Source organism: Gopherus evgoodei, chromosome 11, assembly GCF_007399415.2.
Source record: "Gopherus evgoodei ecotype Sinaloan lineage chromosome 11, rGopEvg1_v1.p, whole genome shotgun sequence".
Classification (NCBI taxonomy): domain Eukaryota; kingdom Metazoa; phylum Chordata; order Testudines; family Testudinidae; genus Gopherus; species Gopherus evgoodei.
The window spans coordinates 22,021,394-22,044,960 of NC_044332.1; the positions used below are offsets into that span (position 1 = coordinate 22,021,394).

The following is a 23,567-nucleotide window of genomic DNA, read 5'->3' on the forward strand; positions in this document are numbered from 1 at the left end:
TGTGTTAATTTGGTGGATTATAAATGGTATCAACCATTCTGTAAATAAAGGATCTCTGTATTTATGCCCCGAAACACTAAAAAAACCTAACAATATTCCAATTTGAAAGCTATATTAAGTCTCTAGGAATTCATACAGTACCTCCCTATGAGTGCCTGACAGGTTTGTTTTGCACAGACGGTGGTAGAGCCAATGCCGCCATAGAAAATGCCAAAGTCCATAATTATGTCTGTGCCTTCCGCAAAAAGTACCCTCATCCCAGCATTAGCAATAGGTAGAGCGTTTTCCCGGCGCTGGGCCTGTCGGAATGCTGATACAAACTCCCCCTAAGAAAAATCAAACAGAAGCTAAGAAGTATGCACAGAAATGTAATATGTTCCAATAGAGACCTAAATGAACAAAGGTAACAAATACCATAGTGCATGGATTCTACTTCCAAAACATTTAGGACCATTCATTCCTTTCCCTTAACCATCCAATAGTTCTCTCTTCATTGTTGTCTTGCAAGCAAACCTGCCTCCCTCTCCATCTCCTGCAGAGCCCAGCTGCTCTGACCCCTGTCTCACAAATGGTTGCTGAGAGGTAAGGGGGAATGGGAGTCGGCTGCATTTAGAATGGGAGACAAAACTGAAGAGGCTCAACTTCTGCCTAAACCTTTGGACTCAAGCACAAATCAAGCCAGTATTTCAACTCTATCTTCTGCTTTTACAGATCTTTTCCTTTTCCTTTAGTCATCTAAATTCAATTGTCACATTTTTAATCAAGACCAGAAATGTGCGACTGCCGGTGGGTATCTCCCAAACAGTCTGCTTATCAATTCCCAGAGATATTGCCCTTACACAGTGTTACAGTGTTACAGTTACCCTCAAGAGATAACGGGAGCTTCATCTGCGTAATGACTGGAGGTCTAGCCAGGCTGAAAATGGGCAGCATTCAGGGACAGAGAATATATCAATACCCTCCAAAACATTTCACTAGTTGGGTGGTTTTTCTTTTTTTTTAAACTACAGATGGTACTTCTTCCTCCTGCTCTTTCTTTAATTTCATATAAACACTGGTAAAACCATTCTTATCACTAAACAAATCCAAACATCACAGCAACATTTACCTTCCTGGAATGAGGGATGTGAACAGAGATTAAGACTTCTTCTGGCATAAGGGTATTGTTACCAACTCCACTGGCAAAAATGTCACTCAAAGAAATCCTCCGTGTTCCTTCTATTGGAGAAAAAATAAATGGCAATCTCTGTACAATGAGAAGTGAACTCTTGACAGTTTAAATATATACATCAAATTTAATTGTCAAGGAAGAATATGCGATACTTCTGGGAAAAGAATTACTTAAAGTTCATATAATGTCCCATCAGTAGCATGCACCTTAAATGTAAGTGGTCTCTCTATTTTCAATAGTTACCAGAGGAAGAATTTGTATTGTCTTTTCCTTTCTCTTTTTGATCAACTGTTTTGAAAGTTAAAAAGGTCACAATTTTATGAGATTAATAATTAAAGCTGGGATTCTGAAATGGACCTAAGGGAGGGAGGTGGATTTCCAAAGAGAGTTGGGCATCTAACTCCATTAGAACCTTTGAAATTCCCAGTCCAAAAACCATGTGACTACTTAGGCCTTGTCTACACTACAGAGGGTTTGCTAGTATAGCTATACCAGTCTAATTACTCCGGCAAACCCTCCTAATGGAGGTGCAGCTTGTACCATCAAAAGAGTGATTTGCTCAAATAGTTTAGTCTGCTTCCTTGAGTGAAATAAGTTATACCAGCAAAAGGCCATTGTTCTAAAGCAGTCGCCCCTGGCAGGCCTGGCTTGTTTGTTTACCTGCCACGTCCGCAGGTCCGGCCGATTGCAGTTTCCAGTGGCCACGGTTGGCTGCTCCAGGCCAATGGGAGCTGCTGGAAATGGCCAGTACATCCCTCGACCTGTGCCGCTTCCAGCAGCTCCCATTGGCCTGGAGCAGTGAATCGCGGCCACTGGGAGCTGGACCTGCAGACGCGGCAGGTAAACAAACCAGCCTGGCTGGCCAGGGTCTTTCCCTACATAAGCAACGTCCCAAGTTTGGGAGACACTGTTCTAAAGCGATATAACATAGAGGGCCCAGTTTCGATGGCTATGTCTACATTAGGAAAGCTTTACCAGATGTAATAGCAAAACCCTCCTAGTGCAGATGCAGCTACTCTGGCAAAGCTGTGCTTTGCAACAGTATAGCCTTACAGTGAAAGCACAGTTTTGCCAGTATAACTGCATCTGCATAACAGACGTCTGCCAGCATAGCTTCATTAGTCAGGGATTACAATTCTTCATGCCAGCAGGATCAGAGGTACACCTGTGTTGGCAGATGTCTGTAGTGTAGACAGGGGCTGTATGTGAGAGAGCCTTAATAGGACATCCAAATCTCAAGGAACTTTTCTGACCATCATCACTGTAGTATCTGAGTAAGTAATTAACAATAAACAAGGAAATACAGTCTCACAGTTTGACATTCAGAAGACTTAATGTCTTCTTAAATGCCAGTCTGAACATCTAAAAGCAGGATTAGGCCATCTGGTGAGTGTCCTTATATTTGCAAATTACACACTATCCTGAAATATCCACCTAATTTAACAATACACATGACCATCTAATGGATCAGAAAAGAGCAACAGCTAGCACACTTTCTCCTAAAGCATTCCTATTTTATATGTATTTAATTCACCAGTGTGGTTTCCCCCTTCATAAAATATTAACATGGGAAAACTAGGAAATTAAAGTTAGTATAATATCTTATTCAACACTGTGTAAAATTGATACAGTTTGTTGAAACAGTGTTGAAGTGTTAGGACATTCTAAATATAGCATTATGCTTATAGGTAATAGTGCTCCGATCATCATTAAAACGTACTGCTTATTTATATACCTGAACTGCTAATTACACATGTGGATAGCCCAGGTGTTGCTATCATGTTATCCTCATCCTCTCTCCCGAACTCGCTCCATTTGTTTATTGTATCCACTTGTTTTGTTTCAAGTTGTGCCCTAATCTGGCAAAAAAAACCTTTTGCATGTGCTTAACTTTATGCAGATGAGTAATTTCACTGAACTCAATGGGACAGCTTACCTGTGTAAAGTTTAAGCATGTGCAAGTGCTGGCAGGATTGGGGCCTCAGATTGTATATTCTTTGGGGCAGGATCTGTCTAATATGGCACCCAGAACAATGGAGCCCTGATCAGATTGGGCTGAAGGCGCTACCATAATACATTTAAATATACAGAGATATACCTATCTCATAGAGCTGGAAGGGATCCCCAAAGGTCAGTGAGTTCAGCCCCCTGTCTTCACTAGCAGGACCAAGTACTGATTTTTGCCCCAGATCCCTAAGTGGCCCCCTCAAGGGTTGAACTCACAACTCTAGATTTAGCAGGCCAATGCTCAAACCACTGAGCTACCCTTCATATGTTATCAGTTTCCCCAGTCTCCCCACAGACATGGCTTGGTGCGTGGCAAGGAGTGGCTTTCTTGAACATTAATTGGTTGCAATTTTGTTCCTTATCACACTTCCAACATCTTCAGTACAAATACATAGAGAGGCACTGTCACAGGGTGTCTGTCCCTTGTAAAATAAAGTAGTTCCAGCTCTCTTGTGCCAGGACAAGTGCTCCAATTTGGCCAATTAAGAGGGTGGTACAGCACCTGAGGGCTATAAAGAATCATGGAGAGATTCAGTGAGAGGGAGACCCAATGAGTCCTGCTGGAGACCACGGGACTCAAGTTGGTCCTGGAAGGAAGAAAAAGGTTTTTCCTGGGGGAAGGCTGAAGGCAAAGAGAGCAAAGATGGGTTTGCTGGCTGGCATCCCCAAGCCAGAAAACCAGATTGGAGACAGGAGGAGCAGCAGAGGCAATTGCCTCTCTAAAGTAGAGAAGCAGAGACAAAGGCTGGAGAGGGCTGAAGGCAGGTGAGCAGTGGAGGAGCTTTCCTGCTGACATCCCCAAGAATAGAGAGCTGGACCTAGAGGAACCATGAGAGGGCCAGTGGAAGTGAGGGATGGTCTCCTGGCAAGGATGATCTCAGCAGAGAGGCTGTGTGTGGGAGGATGTTCCCTGCGCTGGGATGTCCTACTACAAGTTCAGGGAGTGGACTACACTGGAGAGCCAGTGTGTGATGAGAGACACCAGGTCTGTATGTTGCATATACTGCAAGGACTATGGTGGGGAAATTCTGAACTACGTTTTGTTATTTATGTGTATAGGGTTTTTGTAATAAATGAACCCCCCCAAGGGCTTTGCTTTTACTTGGGAAGTTGCTTTAGATTATTTCTGAGGAATTAGAAGAAGGGAAACTAAGGCATGCCAGCCTACTGTGCCATGGCCTGCCATTGCAGAGCACTGCAGGCAAGGCCACCTAAGGTACCCTGCCTCTTACCTCTTGATGCCAGGTTGAGGGTACAGTTGCCAACTGCTAGAATGGGATTCAAGTCAGATGTTGACTTTCTACTCATAATGTTTCCACCTAAAGACTAAAAAAGGACATTATGTCATTAAGTCATCACCTTTATGTATGTGTCAGTACAGTGTGAGAATTTACATTGATCAAAGGTCATAAGACTGACAGTGACATAAAATTAATTTTAAAGTCTATTATTTCAGCTGTGAATACAAATATTATGCACAGACAGAAGCAATTCCATGCAGTTTTGCTAACCCATCCACTTGTTACTGCAGTAATAGACAACATACGGAAATGTTTCTGATCTGCTGTCCTCCCAGAGTTTTTAACTGATGCAAGAGAGCACGGAAAATCTTTGTCTTGTCCCCTGGAAGTTCTGAGACTGTGTTTGTCAGGACATCTTTCACTACAGCCAGACTGCAGGCAGCTCCAAGGGTTAGTCCTGAAACCAAGTTATCATAAGTAGTAAAATGTGAGCATTGCTCCACATTCAGGCTATTAAACTATGTCCAGACTGTTCTTTTGTAATTATGCCATGCCTTTTTCTCACAGTCAGCTCTCATTAGAATGTGGATAGGAATAAGGCAACATCTTAAAAGTTTTCTGTTACACTTTAATTTACGAAATAAAACAAATATTGCATCAATTTCAAAATGTGCATGTGCAAACTGCAGTGAAACTAGGATGGGTTAAAAGTCTTCAACAGTCATGGCAGAGCAGGGGTCGGCAACCTTCCAGAAGTGGTGTGCCGAGTCTTCATTTATTCACTCTAATTTAAGGTTTTGCATGCCAGTAATACATTTTAATGTTTTTAGAAGGTCTCTTTCTATATGTCTATATTATATAACTAAACTATTGTATGTAAAGTAAACAAGATTTTCAAAATGTTTAAGAAGCGTCATTTAAAATTAAATTAAAATGCTGATCTTACACCGCCAGCCTGCTCAGCTCGCTGCCAGCCTGGGGTTCTGTTCACCTAGGCCGGCAGTGGGCTGAGCAGGGCCTGCAGCCAGGACCCCAGACCTGGGTGGGGAGATTTCAGGGGTCAGAGCAGAGGGCTGGGGATGTATGGGGGGTGCAGGGCCAAAGGCTGGGTGTGTGGGAGGTTCAAGGGTCAGGGCAAAGGCTGGGTGTGTGTGTGGGGGGGTGCACGGCAGAAGGCTGAGTGTGTGGGGGGGTCAGGGCAGAGGGATGAGTGTGTGTTGGGGTGGGAGAGGTTAAGGTCAGAGGGCTGGGGGCTGCAGGGCAGAAGGCTGGGTGTGTGGGGGTGTTCAAGGGTCAGGCAGAGGGCTGGGGGGTATGAGGGCTGCAGGGCAGAATGCTGAGTGTGTGGGGGGGTCACGGCAGAGGGCTGGGGGGTGTAGGACAGAAGACTGAGTGTGTGGGGGGTCAGGGCAGAGGGATGAATGTGTGTTGGGGTGGGGGAGGTTAAGGGCAGAGGGCTGGGGGCTTCAGGGCAGAAGGCTAGGTGTGTGGGGGGGCTCAAGGGTCAGGGCAGAGGGCTGAGGGGTATGGGGGCTTCAGGGCAGAATGCTGAGTGTGTGGGGGGGTCAGGGCAGAGGGCTGGGGTACTCGGCTCGTAGGGGTGCTCTCAGGCCCCTGCCCTGAGCGGCTCATGGCAGGGGGCTGGAAGTATATGCCTGTTCCTCCCCTTTCCCCATGGCTCCATCCCTACCTCTCTCTGTCTCCTTCAGGGAACTGCCAGCACACTGTTGCTCTTCCCCACTCTCCCTCACTAGGGCCATCAGCTGACTGGCGCAGGGAAGGAGAGGGGGCGGGGCAAGAAAGCACCACGCTGGGGGAAGAAGTAGGGGAGAGAGGGAAGCTTGGCCGCCACAGAACCAAGCTTCTGCCTCCTGCCCCCGCATGGGAGTGCAGTGGGCAGGGGTGCTGAGTGGGGCTGGGGGGCTGGGACTGTGGCAGGCGGCTGCATGCCACTCAAAATCGGCTTGCGTGCCATGTTTGGCGATGTGTGCCGCAGGCTGCCGACCCCTGTAGTAGAGAATCCTTCTTTGTCAAGGGTAGCAGCTATGCACATCTGAAAATGAGGAGAGAAATGTGGTCTAATGCTCTGAGCCGTGAACTCCCAAATTGTAATCCAAGCTCTGGCAGATTCTCTATTTGGCCTTGGGCAAGTTGGTTAAATTTTCTGCCTCGGTTTGCTCATCTCTGTCTCACTTATAATGGGGATAGTAATATATACTATTTATCTCCTAGGGCATTTGTGAGGCATAATTCATGTTATAAAGTGCTATGAGATCCATGCATGGATTCTCCTCAGAGTGCTGGGGGTCGACAACAAGTGTCACCCCAGTCTGCCCACTCCTCCCCCTCGCCAACCCAGTCTCCTATCTCTCCCCCAGAATGAACACTGGATCTACAGAGAAGCCTCTGTGGGTTACAGAGGAGGAGAGGGAGACATGCTGCAAAGATGGCTGACTCTCCCACCCCTTCCATGTAGTAGGGAGGATATCTGAATGTTGAGAGTCCCCTCCATAAGCAGATATTGGAGGACAAACAGCCAATGACTTTCTACACTCCCCGTAGGGCTGACTTCAGACAGCTAAATTGAGGTAAAAGGTGTTAATCCACATCTACACTAGGCATTGGGTCATGGTTAGGATTAGGGTTACTTAACACATACTAGCTATCCCAATTTAACCTCAACTTCTTTTCCTAATCTAGACAAATCCATGCTGTCACTAATGTATCCATGCATTGGGGCAGGGATCATAGCCATCCTGATCCATGGATGTCTCAGGCATAATTTTCAGAAATAAACACAAGCATCTCTAGACGTTCTTGGAGAGCCAGGATGTCTGTAGAGCAATTCACAACTTCCCCACTAGGGAAGGGATCAGTATTATCTTATGCAGAGATATCTCCATGTGTTTCAAAGGGCAAAAGTAGGGTTTACTTACCATTGTCTGTGTATCTCACCACATTCAGATCTAGGATCCTTGCAGGAGAGATGATAACTGGATGATGCACTCTTTTAAATTTCATTTCAGGCCCTATAGAGTAGGATGAGATTTAAAGAAAAGGAAGATCACTGCATTTCCGGAACTGTGACTACGTCATTTGTTGAGCCACATATTAAGGACAAAGAACACACAAGCAATTCTAAATGCTACCCACGACTGTTCTTACATACACTGGCACAAGCATAACAGGATGTGCTCTGAAACTACATACCCACACTGGTGTTCCCCACCACAAGAGGTGCTTTGGGGTACTTAGCCTTCAACTCCAGAAGCTCCTTTAGGCTAGCAGGTGAAATCCATGTTGTTCTTTCCCCTTGGAAAACAAGAGTTCTTTTTGGCTGATTTTCAGCCATTGTCTATAGGGGAAACAACGTAGATTTAATAAAAACAATGTAGATTTAATATTTAAAGCTCCAGAGAGGCAGCGGTTATCTAGTGAATAGGGCACTGGACTAGAAGCCAAAATAATTCCTTAACCCTGGAAGTCATACTTAAAACCTCAAAACTGGTTTAAATGGGACTTAAATAGTGCATCAACCTTGTGCTTGCCCTTTGCATGGGGAGGAAATTAATGCTCCATGAATAAAATGCCTAAAATTGACTCAGATGTGTCTAGCAAACAGGATTTATACTGAATATCCTGCAAACTATGCACTTAGGGCTCGATCCCGCGCCCTTGGGAAACAATAGAAAATCAATTTTTAAAAATCCAGGGCTTTCAACCCTACTCCATAAGTCACCAATTAGTTAGAGAACGCAGGGCTTTGATATCTATTTTTAGGCCTTGCTGAACCAAAGGACTGGGGAGGATTATTATTTGGATAATGCCCTAGAATAGTGGTTCTCAAACTTTTGTACTGGCGACCCTTTTCACATAGCAAACCTCCTAGTGCGACCCCCTCCCTCCCTTATAAATTAAAAACACATTTTAACATATTTAACATCATTATAAATGCTGGAGGCAAAGTGGGGTTTGGGGTGGAGGCTTACAGCTCACGACCCCTCATGTAATAACCTTGCAACCCCCTGAGGGGTCCTGACCCCCAGTTTGAGAACCTCTGAAAGCACATGGTACTTTAAAACAGACTAAAAATACTAAACAGGAAACAAACCCCTTGCCCTAATGATGGTAGAATCTCAGTCCATTTTAATTATAAAATATGCAACAAGTCATTCCAAATGCGACAGAGGAGACTTTCGGTATGTTTATACAACAGCTGGGAGAGTGGTTCCCAGCAGGACAGACAGACATATGCTAGCTCTGCTCAATCCAGCACACTAAAAATAGCGGCACTATTTTCAGTTGCTTATAACTAAGGCTACATTTTAATCATGGGTATTTTTAGTACAAGTCACAGACAGGTCACAGGAAGTAAACAAAAATTAATGGCCCATGACCTGTCCATGACTTTTACTAAAAATTCCAGTAAATAAAATTTGGAGGGGAGGCTGCCTGGGGTGCTATAGGAGGGCAGCCCAGCTGCCTGGGGGAGGAGGGGTGCGGGTGGCAGTGCGCAGCCTGAGATCCCTGCTGGTGCTGGGGGTTGGGTGGTTGGCAGAGCTGGCAGGCTCCCTATCTGGCTCTGAGCCCCCCCACCCCCCCCGCCCCCACAACAGCAGCAATGTTTGGGTGTGGAAGGGGCAGGGAGTTGGGGCACGGGATGAGGTGAGGTGGGCTCTGGGTGGAGCTTAACTGTGAGGCTCCCCGGAAGCAATGACAACCCCTTTGCTTAGCTGCTAAGCAGAGGTGTGGCCAGGCAGCTCTGAATGCTGCCTCCACCTGCAGGCATCGACCCTGCAGCTCCCATTGGCTGCAGTTCCCAGCCAATGGAAGCTGTGAACCCAGTGCTCTGGGCGGAGGCTCAGGATGGCCACGCCTCCGCCTAGCAGCTGAGCAAGGGGGATGTTGCTGCTTCTGGGGAGCCCCCCAGGTAAGTACTGCCCAGAGCCCATCTCACCCTATCCTGTGCCCCAACCCTCTACCCCCTCCCACATGCAAACTCTGCTTCTGGGGAGTGGGGTGCTGCAGGGACCCGAGACTGCCCCAGCAGCAACCAGTGTGCCTGGCGCAGGGGCTGCCTGAGCTGCCCCTGAGCCAGGCACACCAGCTGCTGTAGAAGTCATGGAGGTCATGGCAAGTCATGGAATCCGTTACCTCCATGACAAACTCGCAAACTTACTTATAACTTTGTCAAACTGTTTAAGCTGAAATTTTCCATGTGTGATGTCTGCCAAAGACTGATTATTTTTGGAAAATTTCAGCAAAAACAGTTCAGCTTTTTATCAGAACAAGATGATGAAAATGTGTTGTTTTGCCCACATTAAAAAATACATGCAACTATTTTGTTGAGAATCTCCAACAGCTCCTTGCTTTGCACAGGCAACCTTAATTCCCTACATTTTGAGTACTTGACTTTGCATCTTTAATGTTCTTTTAATGTAGTTCTTGTAAATATAAACACAATTTAAAAAACATCAGAGATATTTGCAGATCTACTGGAAAATATGTGATATTTCTCCTGATGGAACCACTCCACTATCAGACAGCATCTTAAGATGAGTACTGAACTACATGTAAATGTTGCAGCATGTATCATAGAATGTCAGGGACCTCAGGAGGTCATCTAGTCCAACCCTCTGCTCAAAGCAGGACCAATCCCCAGACAGATTTTTGCCCCAGATCCCTAAATGGCCCCTTCAAGGATTGAGCTCACAAGCCTGTATTTAGCAGACCAATGCTCAAACCACTGATCTATCCCTTCCACACTGTAGTCACAAACCAAGAGCAACTCTACTTACCATTAATTCTGGTGGAAATATAAACTCCTGGGTGGGGTCCCAGGGCTGAAATTCATCGGCTGAAAACAGCTTGGTGGAAATCTTATACAAACAGACAAACAAACAATTTTTTACTTCATTTATTCTTTATAAAAAAGAAAGAATCACAAGGACTAGATCTGAAGCCCACTGAAGTCAGCAGGAGTCTTTCTAATTACTCTAATAGCCTTTGGATGAGATGCTAAGTAAACTGCCAAGTATTAGTGGGGGCTGCTGCAGTGGAAGAAATGGAGAAAGGCAGCCTCTCACAGCTTAGTCACCTTCCCTGGCCTCTCTGGAGCTGTGAGGGTGGAACGATACAGACCTGAAATCCTAACTGCACACTTCCCTATATTCAACTATAGAGAGGTGAGCTGGCACCATATTTCCCCCAACTCCTCTTACACACACGCACAGATTTTTTAAAGGAAAGTTTACATAAAATAAACCATTCATATGGATGGGAATGTTCACATAAAATTAGTGTCATGATTCTGATTTAGTTTTTGAGGCAAACTTCAGTTCTGTGAACACAACCTTGCCATGAGTGCCATATAGACAAATCCCTGAACCCACACAAAACCTCAGTGACTTCATATGGTTTCACCTGGGCACAGGGATTGCTAATGCAGTGGTCACTGCAGAACCAGAGCCTAAGAATATTAATATTCCAGAACAAAAAAGATTGTTTGAACATGCAGATCCAAACAGTCCTATGCATTGTTACAATAGACTCCAGTGGAAAAGGGTGAAGATTTCCCTTCACTCACCTACCTATGCCTTTGAAGACATATCTAATCCCCCACCACTAACAGTACATTCATTTCCTGTGAAAATGGAAAAACTTCCTGATCACCCAAGATGGTACATACAACATTAAGAGAAACTTTCTAATTTCACAGAACAGCAGCAGCAATGGTCCTGTGGCTTGTAACGTGCAGGAGGTCAGACTAGATGATCATGATGGTCCCTTCTCGCTTTAAAGTCAGAGCAATGCAATGGGACATAGTGGGCTGTAGTCAGCCCGCTATAGGATGCTGCATGGCATAGCACTTTGCATGTACTGTAATTACAAGTAAGCAGTGCAATACTCTTCACCTAGTGCAAATTTTACATTTAAACAGGAAGAAAAAACAATTAAACTCACCTTCTCGCCTTTGAGTTTGTCTTCTTGATCCAAGCAACAGTTCCCATTTTCTTTACTTTGACAACAAAATGGTTCCTAAAATAGTCATATCCCATTAATACAACATATGACTTCTGCTCATAATGCGCTTGATCCCAAGTCAATTGAAGTCAATGGGAGTCTCTCTTTTGACTTACAATGGGCTTTGGGTGAGAGTCAATAAAATTGCAAATATTCATGTTTTAAGGCATTATCTTGTTCTTACCAAAACCGTTTTTTAAAAGTTCTCCATGAAAAAAGGTCTTCTAGGTTTCTCAGTGGAATTTACACAAAATGTTGGCAGATAGGGTGAACTTTATGTCATTAACACTCATTGATGTCACCACCTCTTTTAGTTCAAATCTTATTTCAACTTTATTTTATGCATGTAATGCCACGACTAGCAAGACCAAAGTCTCCTTGCCTCAATCACACAAATATTCCCACTGACTGCAATGAAACTACTTTTGTGAGGAAGATTTGGGCCTCTTCTGAACAGTTAATATTTAGAACCAGATTTTTATAGTACTCTTTGCCACTCTGCAATTTTTATGTCTGGGCCAAATATTACAGAACAACAGGTTTATGTGGCTGGTTGCCTGAGCCAAAGCTTACTGGAGTTAACAGAAACACTTTCATTGACTTCAATGAGCTTTGGTTCAGGCGCTGAGAGATGGCTGATCTGCATTACTGGAAAGGACAGCCAACAACCCTTGACAGAAACAAGACTGGATGTGTATTTAAACTCACAATGGTCTCTGGATGTTTAGATATTGTAATACACAGTAATACATGCCTCACTATCCCAAAAAATATTTTAGAACAAATATTCAAAGCAGTTGAATAGGAACACTCTTTGAACCCACCGTTCCCACTGCTTACCTTACAGAAGGTTTTACAGCCATCTAAGATTGGCCTATACCCAGTGCAGCGGCACAAGTTACCTGATACCAGAAAATAATAGGTGAACTATTAATTCTATCTATGACATATAATTTAGGATTCAAGACTTCAAGGTTTATCTTTCTGAGATTTCAGGAGAAGGGGTATATCTCTGAAATGCAGTATGGGCCAGATGTACAAAAGAGCTCAGCATGCATTAGCTCCTGAGGGAAGGAAACTCTTACAGCAAAGAGGAAGCTGTAATACTGCAAGAGCTGCACCAGATGGCAGCAGGGGGTGAGTTGACCTAGGGCCATAACAACTTTGGCTTTGGCTTCACTGACACAAAGGTGGGTTTTTACAGAAAGATAACTAGCATGGGATAGTTTTCTCATTGTAAAAACTGAAGTGCAGACAAGGCACTTGCAGCGTTTACAATGACGTAGCTAGGCAAAGTCAGCACTATGCCTCCTGCCCATGGTTGACCCCGCCAAGTTTGCCTCATGGTAAAACTAAACTGGCCTCGTCTCTGCTCTGCTTTTACACTGGGACGGTGAACCCACATTAGTTATCCCTCTCTAAAGCACACCTTTTTGCAGTGAAGACACAGCCAGTCTCTCTGTTATTTTATAGTTTTATTACTGTCACAAAAGCTTTGGCACTGTTCTGAGGTTTATAATGTTCTGAACTCTGTATCTGATGAGATCTAAGGCCAAGATTTTCAAAAGTGGCTACTGATTATGGATGCCTCAATTTTTGAGTACCCAACTTGAGACATCTGAAAAGGCCTGATTTTCAAAAAGTGCTTAGTGCCTACCCTCTGAAAATCAACTCCCTTAAAGCTGTGCCAAGTTGGGCACCCTGAGACATCCCAAATCACTAGTCACTTCTGAAAATTTTGGCCCGCTGGAGGGTATGCTATTTAGCATGACATCACGGATATGCTGCTTAGTATATAGGCACCTCACAGATTTTAGGCAGTCAAGAATTCATTGTTGATTTCTTCCCTCCCCTGCTTTTCTGAAAGGAAATTGTCATTAAAAATCTTATTTACTAAGAGATTATTTATCTTGTTTGTTCATATATTAAAAATGGCATTTGATTGGGGTTCGGGGGAACAAACAAACAAAAACTAACCAGCCAGAGCTGCAGTTATCTGCTCCATGGAGGGTTCAGGGTGGTTTCTCAGCAAAGCATACATGGACATCACCATTCCAGGGGTGCAAAAGCCACATTGAGAGCCATGGCACTTGGCCAGCCTTTCCTGGAACAAAACAGAACAACAGCCCCTGCTTCAAAATGAAAACTCAAAAAAATTCTTTTTTCAATCACTTAAAAAAGCTGTTGATTTCAAAAATTACAAACATGATTTAAAGGGTTACAAGATCTGACTTAATTAACACAATGAAAAATGCGACAAATGTTACAAACTTAAATGCCTTCCTCTTAGAAATGCGAGATATTTCGAGAAGAAACTTAATCTAACATGAAATTTGAACCAAGAATAGTTATTTCAGATGTGTGGGTCCAAGCATACCTGACTGGTGGACGAAGGGAGCAGATTATTCCACAACTACCTACTTCGGGGTTCTTACACCTTCCTTTGTGGAATCTGGTGCTGACCAGTGCTGGAGATGGAGCATTGGCCTAGACAGATCATGGGTCTGATCCAGACTGGCAATTACTGAGTTCTTTTGTCTTTACCTCAGTCTCTTAATATTAGATGCAGTGTTGTAGCTGGATATGAGCGAGATAAGGTGGGTGAGGTAATATCTTTTATTGGACCAACTTCTATTGGTGAGAGAGAAAAGCTTTCGAACTACACTGTCTCTCTCTCTCTCACCCACAGAAGTTGGTCCAATAAAAGATATTACCTCACCTATCTTGTCTCTCTGTTATTATTAGGCAGTCTGCATGAAGGGGATCTCTAATACGTCTTAATCAACCATTTTATACTTGCATTATCAAGGTTTCCAGTAAAAGTTAGTCTGACTGTTAACAATGTCTAACAAATATCAGACTTTTGCTGGCCCACTAAAGTCTCACTGTTTATGTATCTTCTTTGCTGTGCCTCCAACATACAGTATATGCACTGTTTAGCAAGCAGCAACATTGCACATTGCACCTTTTACAATACTTTGTTTTTTAGCAGAGCTGGACAAATAATCTAAAATATTTTCTGTATAAATGTGCTATAATTTTAACGTTAATACCTTTGGCCATTTTTGCAGCCTGTGGGCATTTCCTTTCTGGTTTCAAGGAGGTGCCAGCATTGATAGGAGATCACATACCTCTTAGTTAATCATCTAGAACTGTTTTATTTTAGCAAATAGGTTGTTCCCATACTATGCTGGAGATTCCTGATGTTTTTGCAGCATGTGTGACATTTGCTAGCTAGCTAACTGTACATAAAGACTATATTTTCCTGTTTTTCTTCACACATTTTGAATTGCACTGCAGAATCAGTTTAAAAATCCAGAGTCTTGAGCTATCTTTTAGTAGTGGGAGCAATACCACATCTTTAAAAATCATAACAATGCCATGCCACCATTGCCAATTAATCCTAGGCACGTGAAGGAAGAAAGCAAAAATCCTTTTACAGCATGCTCTCACCTGAACTGGATGTATCCGGGTTTTTGTGCATCCTATGCCTTCCACAGTGGTGACTGCAACGCCATGCAACGAGCATATAGGTAATAGACAGGCATTGGCAGAATAATGTCTTTGGATTGTAAAGAAGAATCAAGGACATTAAATATAGCGTAATAGTATTCTGTGGTAAATTAAGAACACGCTTTTTATGGTCTCTGTCTAGCTATAAGCATCCATCATCATCATCATATTGAGTGAAATTAGAATTATAAGCTTTAAAAAGATAGGGATTATATAAACAGTAATTCTTGTGTACGTTGTAGGAGTCGCATGCCTGGTCATGCAACAGTTGGCAGTTAGGGGCCTGTGCACGTCCCTCAAGCCTAACATTCTATGGGCCAAAAGTATAAATATCCCACCCTTTCCATCATTTAATCCTTATCTGCCATCAGAAGCACTATTTGCAGGGCTCTGATGCAGAGGGCGGGAAGGAAGGTCAGGAAGCAACACAGTGAGAAAACAAGAGTTACCGTTGGTAACTAACCTCTCCTTTCTCCTTCATGACATTGCTTTCACAGAGCTCACTATAGAAGACTAGCTAGCAGTGACCTCCCTGATGAGGTGAGCTCAGCAGTGCCCTGCTAGTTAAACAGTGACATAAGCACTGCTCTAAGTCAGTGGTTTTCAATCTGGGGTCCACAGACTATGTCTAAGATTTCCAAAGAGGTCCATACCTCCATTTGACATTTTTTAAGGGTCCACAAATGGAAAAAAGGTTGAAAACCAATGCTTTAAATCAATATTTGTTCAATACAGAGTTGATGTAGCACTCAGAGAACAGCAGTGATTGAGGTGTGAGCTGAATTCCATCAAGGAGACTTCGAGGTTTTAGGTAACTACACGTTGTGGATACATGTCTCTGAAGGAGCTATCCTCATCACTAAGCCAGTGACATATTCAGGCATCAGGACATTAGCCAGCACATAACATGATTCCTCCAGCTTTTTTGCCACCCCAAGTGTAGGGAAAAAAGAAAGAGAAAAAAGAAAAACCTGATTGAGCTGCCGCCAGAGTGCCGCTGAAGAGGACAAGAAGGAGTGAAGCACTCGCCACTGAATTGCTGTCAAAGACTGAAGCGGAGTTGAGCCACCGCTGAAGACTAAGTTGCTGAAGGACCCGCCGCTGAATTCCCACCAGAGACCGGATGTGATGCCTCAATAGCGGACAGAGTGCCACCCCTTTCTATTGGCCACCCCAGGTACTTGCTTCCTTTGCTGGTGCCTGGAGCCAGCCCTGGCCTCAGTGCACAGTTTTTCCACTTAAATGGCCTTTGAACTAACATGATCTAACCACTAGGTTTTTCTGCAAATGATCAATTTAAATTGAATATTAAGTTAAAGTTTGACAAGCTTTTTTTTAAATATAGTTTCATATATGAAAACCTTATCTACATTCTTGGTTTTTTTAAATATTTCCTTTAGTAAGCTGAAATCACATTTATTTTTAAAAGATCATACAAATGTATTGTTGACTATTCCAGATATTTTGTTAAGGATACCTTATGTTCTTGGAAGCAGGTTCATAAGTGGAGATCATCACAGTGCAGGCTCCGCAGCCACCTCCTCCACAGCCATACTTAGTTCCTGTGAGATGGAGTGAAAGAGCTGCCATTAAGGAAAAAAGCTTATGGGTATTTAATAATTCATTTTTTGCTTCTGCTCTGTTCCCAGTAGTTTCCTAGGTTGTATAAAGCTTGAGGACAATTTTCTTCCTGAAGACAACATATATAGAACCTGTAATTGGACAAGTGCAATGGCACATATATCAGAAGTTCATTTTTGCATTGCTTGAAACCGTCAATTATTTTAAGACCAAATCTACAAAATAAACTGACCAAGCTCCCACCAAATTCATTGGAAGCTGTTGACTTCCTTTGGAAGCAAGAGCAGCCTGCAATATGTAAATATCCCACTGGGACAGAAACAATGGTAGACATGCTGTACAGCTCACATGTTCTGTTTCAAAGTGGCTGAACTGTATTTCTGGGTAAACTCAGTAACTTGCTGTGTAACATGGGGGAAAGATTTAGGGCCCAAAACTCGTGGGTGACATACATTTAACTTAAATATGTAATTAAGTGCTTTGCTGACTCGGGGCCTCAAAGTAAGTTAGGAATCTAAATACCTTCGTGGATCTGGGCCTTAGACCTTAGGGCTAAGATTTTCAAAATGGTTGCCACTGAAGTTAATGGGAGCTGTTAAGTGCTCAGAGCTTTTGAAAATCATGGCACCAAAGACTAAAATGTCTAGCTTCCCAGTAGGGTTAAAATGAAATCTTTAGGTTTATTTTGAGTCTGTTAATATCACAAACTAAACAATGGGAAGATACATGTATTTTGCATAGAAATCATTGTTTATTGAAATCATCACTCTTGCAGGAAATCAGATGAAAAAATGGGAATCAAACAGCTACTTAGGCAAAGTGCAATTACTCAAATTAAAATAGCCAAAAATACTTTTTTCAGCGGTATAACAATAGAACAAACAGGAATTTATTTCAGAGTTCTGAAATATTACAATTCTCAGAATTAACTGTATAGTATTTGAATGTCATGGGTCTCAAACTGATTTTAAACATGTGGGCAAGTATTCCACTTCATATTTACAACCAGCGCAACTCCAAAGGCAGAGATTAGTGAAATATATTTTTCCTCAAGCCTTGCTTTGGCCTCTGAGTCCTTTCACTAGCTCACATTTACATGCTGCATCAAATTTAAATTTCTTATCCTGTTTGTCAAGGTTCTGCATTTCATCCCAGCCCACCTCTCAGATCTTGTGTTGTATCATCTGCCTCCTTGCTTTCCCAGCGATGCCATCCTCACCGTCCTATGTCTCTCATTTCTACTCACATATTTGTGTCTTCTTCCACCTTGTCCACTATGCATGGATCAGCTTCCTAATCTCAATGCCAGCTCCCACCCACTCAAATCTCATATTTCTCCACAATGCCACAGACACTAACCCATCTGACTCTGTTGTCTTCTTCATTCCAACACTGCAGAAAAAAAGAGTGATAAAAAAATTCAAATCTGAATCAGCACCTCCTGTTGGTTTCCCAATAACTCTTCTCAGTGTCATCTGGAGTCTGATTTTTTAGAAGTGTTAAGCACCCACCTCTTGAAGTCAGTGGGAGCTGCAGAGACTTAGCCACCTCTGGAAATAAGGCTCTTAGGCTATTTAATACAGGGAGTATATTTCTATTTGCCTTGTACAGCACTGAGCAAGTATTTTTGGTCCTGATTTTAGAAAAGAATAGGGTAAAAATGTTGCCAATATGCCAACAATACAAGAAAATGTCTGACAGAGGTGCTCCACTTGGTGTATGGAACACTTCCTGGTGGTCTGTGGAAGCCAGTAGGTCACATGGTGATGGCTCTCTCCTTGTTTTCAGCTCATAAAGTTAATTAAAAGAAGCTAAAACTACATAGATACTTTCCCAATTTTACTCTTCTATGGAAACAATTTCTTTATTTGCCACAAGGACATTCTGTGATCATGAATAAAACTTCGGAAGGGGAGCCACAGAATCACAACTGGGAGAGGAGATGGTTCACAAGTCACTCTCTGTACTGAGATGTGGTCAACACTACTGAATTGCTTGAGAGCCTCCAGTCTAAGAAGTTATGGAGTTGGGAGAAACATTCTCCCATGATTTATATCTTGGTTTGTAGAGTCCCTCCTATAAACCAAGACATTTATGCTTACATATAGCTTATCTAGATCCCTTTTGTCTGCTGCACTTCCAACGTATAAGTAAAGAACCTCTCCCTTTGATGGAAGCTCATCATGAAAACAAGAACAATGAGGAGTCCGGTGGCACCTTAAAGACTAACAGATTTATCTAGGCATAAGCTTTCATGGGTAAAAAACCCACTTCTTCAGATGCTTATGCCTAAATAAATCTGTTAGTCTTTAAGGTGCCACCGGACTCCTCGTTATTTTTGTAGATACAGACTAACATGGCTACCCCCGATACATGAAAACAAGCAAAAGCTAATCCATCATTAGCACAGAATATTAATGTGCTGTCATCTATTCTAAACAACTTCTGGTTTTAGATATAAGACTACTGAGGAACATGCATAGATTAACTTCAAGCAGCATGAAACTAAAGAGGTTTTGTCTGTGCTTAAAAATTAAGAGCTTACTAAGTAATGTTGGTCTCCAATTTAATGGCAAATGTAGATAATCATATTACTATATTTTATTAATCAACCTTCACGTGAAGAATTTCACAGCACTTTTCAAACTGTATATATAGGTCTTGCTGGGGCACTTCTACCGAACTTTTTGGGTTCAGTGATCAGCTGTCCTGCACTAGAAACACTATCCAGCACTTTTTAGGACAATAATAGAAAATTACCTTCTCCAGATGACAATATCAATTTTTAGATACAGTACAGTAGGTAGAATAATTACATATTTTAAATTTAGCTAGGACACCGACAATAGTATCCCCACTCTTCCCAAAAGTGCCACTGGAGTTCTAATGACACTAGTGGTCAGGTCATCAGTTTTGCACATTATCTGAAAAACGGGACTTCCAGCAGCACAGTACTCTCTTCCACCATTCTGAAGCATCAGCTCAGTTCAGAGAGTAAGTGACACTTACTAAATCCTGTATTCACATTTCACTAATACACACATAATCCACATACAAAGATACTGACTGCAATCTGGTTCTTAGTAAGGATTTAACAGCAGGTCTCAGATTACTAAAGATTCATTACTTTTAGAACTAGATTACAGAACATTATCACAGATTATCTGACAAGGGTAATTCAACTCCCCCCACCTGCTAATTCACAGTGGATCTTCTATTAATTAATAGTCTAACACACCATTTTCCACAGCTTCTAGCCTCCCTTCCAAGTACCCATGAGGCTTAGTTCATTTTATCTTATTTATTACAAAATCCCCGTGATTTGATAGAAGTGCTATATAAGCGCATGGAATGTCAAAGCACTTCACAACACTAATTAATCTCTGAGAGGCAGATAAGTATTAATATCTTCACCTTACAAATGGGAATAGATGAGCACAAAAAGGATAAGTGACATTCCCAAGGTATCACAGCAAGTCAGTGGCAAAACTTTGCACAGAACCCAGCTTGCCCGATTTAGCAATGTGCTCTGACCAATGAACTACAATCCCTTTGAGTTGGGGCTAACATTAAGCTAATTTTTTACAGTTTAATGGAGTTCCTAACATTAAAATATAGTCAAGAACTGAAGAGTGTTTGGCTCTTAAAAAGATACGTAACTTAATATAGTAATTTTATGCAGCTCCAGGGCCCAATCCCTGTCATCCTTAATCAGGCAAAGCTCTAATGATCATCAGTGGGACTTTTTCCTGAATACAGTCTACAGGATAGTGCCCTAACTGCATCAACAAGGAAAGGATATGTCTCTTTCGGAGGTAAGACAACAGCATTTGTTCAGGATCAGCATTCTTCTCCACTATCTGCAGAAGGAAGTAAAACAAGCTGTTACAAATTACTCATCAGGGTTTATCCTTTTGGGCACAAACCCATAGTCTTCCTTCCCAGCCCCCACTTAACAGAACTGCACTTGCTAAAGGCCATACGTGGGAATTTTTGCTTCCTTTGGAAGTTTTTTGTCTGACAGTCCTACTGCTAAAAAGAAACTGTCAGGAAAGCTTATCCTTAATAAAAACAACCCTGGTGATAGGAGGAATGCCACATCAAAGGAATCCATCCTGAGCCCCTCTAAAGGTAAAGGGTGCCAGGAAAGGGACTGGATGTCAGCCTGTGCGCATATGCTTCATATGTATAAAAACATACAAAACCACTCTGGGGAACTCTCAGAATTGTGAACAGTCTGATGGCCTGTTGGAAGTGAAAGGGAGCAGAGACTATTCCACAGTGCAGATGAACATGGAAGTATTACTGCAAAGTTACAGATACCAGTTATTAAAAATACAAACACAGGAAGAGTTTACTACACACCCCCAGATCAGAACTGTAATAAGGAAATCAATATTCTTGACAGATTATAGAGCCTCGTTATTATTTGAACATATGATGAACACTGGAGGGCAGATTAGCCAGGCCAGTACCAGAGATCCCCTTCCTCCTAGTTTTACCCACAGATCTATACTGTACTCAATCTACAGAGTATCCAAATGCTTTACAAAATTATAATGCCCCACTATACTCTCAGATGAGATGGCTGTAATGAATGCTGTGACCATTAACAATATTTGTAGCTATCCATGCCAAGAAAACGTTACACAATGGTAATCAGATTTTATGCATCAGGGCATAAACTATGCAGGTCAGGAAGACTTCCCCCTCTTCATTCAGCACTGCATAAAACTGATTCAATACAATCTTCATTCTGTGATGCTCTCTGACAGAGGACGAATACTAAACTACATGGAGCAACAGCATCATCCAGAAACTCCACATACCTATCTGATTAGAGGAATCTTTACCCCATTATCTTGAATCAGCTAAAGCATAAAGTAGTGTTTAATCAATAGCCAACGTAAGTAATTATATTCCCATTACATCAATGTTCTATTAGGCCAGTAGCTTCCATTTCATTTATCATATTTTGTTATATTTTTGCATTTCCATTAGTGACATCTGCCCTCTTATCCTCTCCACATTGCACTGTGTGTCAAGAAAATGTATATTTCAAGCAAAACACATAATTTTCAGTATTTTTTTTTGCACACATGAAATTCTGAGGGAAATTTTCAAAGGATGAATGGAGAGTTTGGCACCTAACTGCCACTGATATTCCAGGAAGGTCTGCAGGCCTAACTCTATTTTGTAATTTTGAAAATCTTCCCTCCTCTGGCATCATCATCCACAGGAATCTTGTGAGAAACCAGGCAGCAGGAAGGAAAGTGCATGATCTGCAGCTCTGCCGTGGCCCCCCACTTCAACACTAGTTGACAACAGTCCTAGAGAGGTTATGGGATGTTCGTTTGGGGATAAAATGTTACTGTTCTCCCACTGCTTTTTGAAAATCATTTGCATGTCAAGGAGATTCAAAAAGCTCAGTGGGGTAGAAAGCTCAATGACAGCTACTCTTCTAAACTTTACACCACTTAAGGTGTATGATGTTAGTAGGAGTGGAACACCCTTCAGCTCCATGGCACTCCAGATTTTATACAAAAGAAAAATAATTTACCTAGCACTGATGTGCATCGAAAATGCCATGACAAAAAATGTATGGGGAGCCACAGAGACAGAGGCACAGCACAGGGAGAGCAGATCCTGTGCTGGGAGCAGAGCTGCAGCCATAGAGCCAGGTGTGGTGAGCAACTGGGGCCAGCCAAGGGAGGGGACCTTGGGCAAAGGGCCCAGTGCAGAAAGACACCCCCAGCCAAGGGTCCCTGCAGACCAGGCTGGGAGGGGGTTCTTAACCTGACGAGGGGCTGATGCTGGGAAGAAGGGTCCCATCACCCAAAGCCCAGGTGTGTGGCCACCACCATTGCAAGTGTCCAACCCGCAGCATCCCTGCAGCACAGCCAGGGCCTGAGACGGAGCCCTGGGACCTACAAGGAACAGACTGTGAACTGCCCTGACATTCCAGAGACACTCTTTGTAATGTTCCCCTGCCACGGAGCAAGGTGATGTGTTTTCCTGTAACCTTTCCAATTTTTCCTTATTCTTTTTTAAAATTAACTGTTAATTAAACAATTTGTATTTGTTTTAAATTGTATGGAATAATCAGTGGGTCAGGGAGGTGCCCAGTACAGAGAGAGTACCCCGGAGTGGGGACACCCCAGCCTCTGTCCTAGGTGACTACAGCAAGGTTGGGGGTCAAGCCCCCCAGGAATCCTGGGCCCAACCCTGTCGGGGTTACAAGGACTCTGCTAGACAGGAAAGTGGAAGGGGAGTCCTCAAGGGCAGGGAGGCCTCTGGGTAAAGGAAGTGGGAGCGAGGACTCAGATCCTTTCGCTAGCCCACTTCACCGGGGTAGTGTAAAAGCCAGTAAAGTTCCCCACAATAGCGGGACCATTCCCCCGCTTACATAATCGCTATATTGGCTGTTTCCTGTTCTGACCCTGCAGAGGAGAAAGGGAAGGGAGGGTGGAGAACTGCACATGGAGTCGGAAGAACTTGGGTCTGTGTGTCCGGTTGCCATCACATGAGAAGTGGCCAAAACGACACTCCAACGCCTCCCGTCCCGCCCCAATGCCCCGCTGCCTACCCCGCTCACTTACCTTCCTCCCATTCACAGAGAAGATCAGCTCATCAGGCCTCCCTCCCCCGGCAGCGGGGAGAGACATTGCGAGACGCAGGGAATAACAACTCCTGTCCCCGCAAACCAGCTGTGCTGTGCAGTCCAGTCCAGGAAGCGAGCGATGAACTTTCCGGGGCGGGGCTGCCTGTGAACTCAAGGGGCCGAGCCGCGAAGTCAGTAACCTGAGAAGTCAGGGGTGGGGTGGTGGTGTGATCCGCAAATGTAACTGAGATAAATTGGCTGTAGATAAGCTATAGATAGCTTCCACCCGTTGTGCAATCTCATATAAAAAGCCCATCTTGCTCCAAACACTTTCAAAACTGGTTCACCGCCAGGAAAGTCAAAGTCTATCACCGAGAAAAGCATGACTGTTCTCCGGTTCTTTGCTGGAATAACTCTTGCATAAATCCTG

The 23,567-nt window shown here is 43.2% G+C and overlaps 1 protein-coding gene across 2 annotated transcripts in view; it reads right to left on the bottom strand.

The window, feature by feature from the left end:
- The window catches only part of LOC115659417 (aldehyde oxidase 1-like), a 173,056-nt gene extending 149,753 nt beyond the window's left edge, over positions 1 to 23,303 (bottom strand). Inside the window, exons 1-14 of one of the 2 annotated variants that reach the window (XM_030579494.1) lie at positions 23,136 to 23,303; positions 20,339 to 20,396; positions 16,433 to 16,529; positions 14,896 to 15,004; positions 13,420 to 13,546; positions 12,283 to 12,344; positions 11,383 to 11,457; positions 10,218 to 10,298; positions 7,630 to 7,774; positions 7,356 to 7,448; positions 4,725 to 4,876; positions 4,411 to 4,504; positions 1,109 to 1,221; positions 142 to 326 (exon numbers count right to left, since the gene is read on the bottom strand). In XM_030579494.1, the coding sequence (XP_030435354.1) occupies positions 142 to 326; positions 1,109 to 1,221; positions 4,411 to 4,504; positions 4,725 to 4,876; positions 7,356 to 7,448; positions 7,630 to 7,774; positions 10,218 to 10,298; positions 11,383 to 11,457; positions 12,283 to 12,344; positions 13,420 to 13,546; positions 14,896 to 15,004; positions 16,433 to 16,529; positions 20,339 to 20,396; positions 23,136 to 23,201 (1,457 nt within the window). In that variant the 5' untranslated portion in view covers positions 23,202 to 23,303. The remainder of the gene's footprint in view (positions 1 to 141; positions 327 to 1,108; positions 1,222 to 4,410; positions 4,505 to 4,724; positions 4,877 to 7,355; positions 7,449 to 7,629; positions 7,775 to 10,217; positions 10,299 to 11,382; positions 11,458 to 12,282; positions 12,345 to 13,419; positions 13,547 to 14,895; positions 15,005 to 16,432; positions 16,530 to 20,338; positions 20,397 to 23,135) is intronic. The other variant, XM_030579495.1, reaches the window with a different exon arrangement.
- Between the last annotated feature and the right edge of the window lie 264 nt (positions 23,304 to 23,567).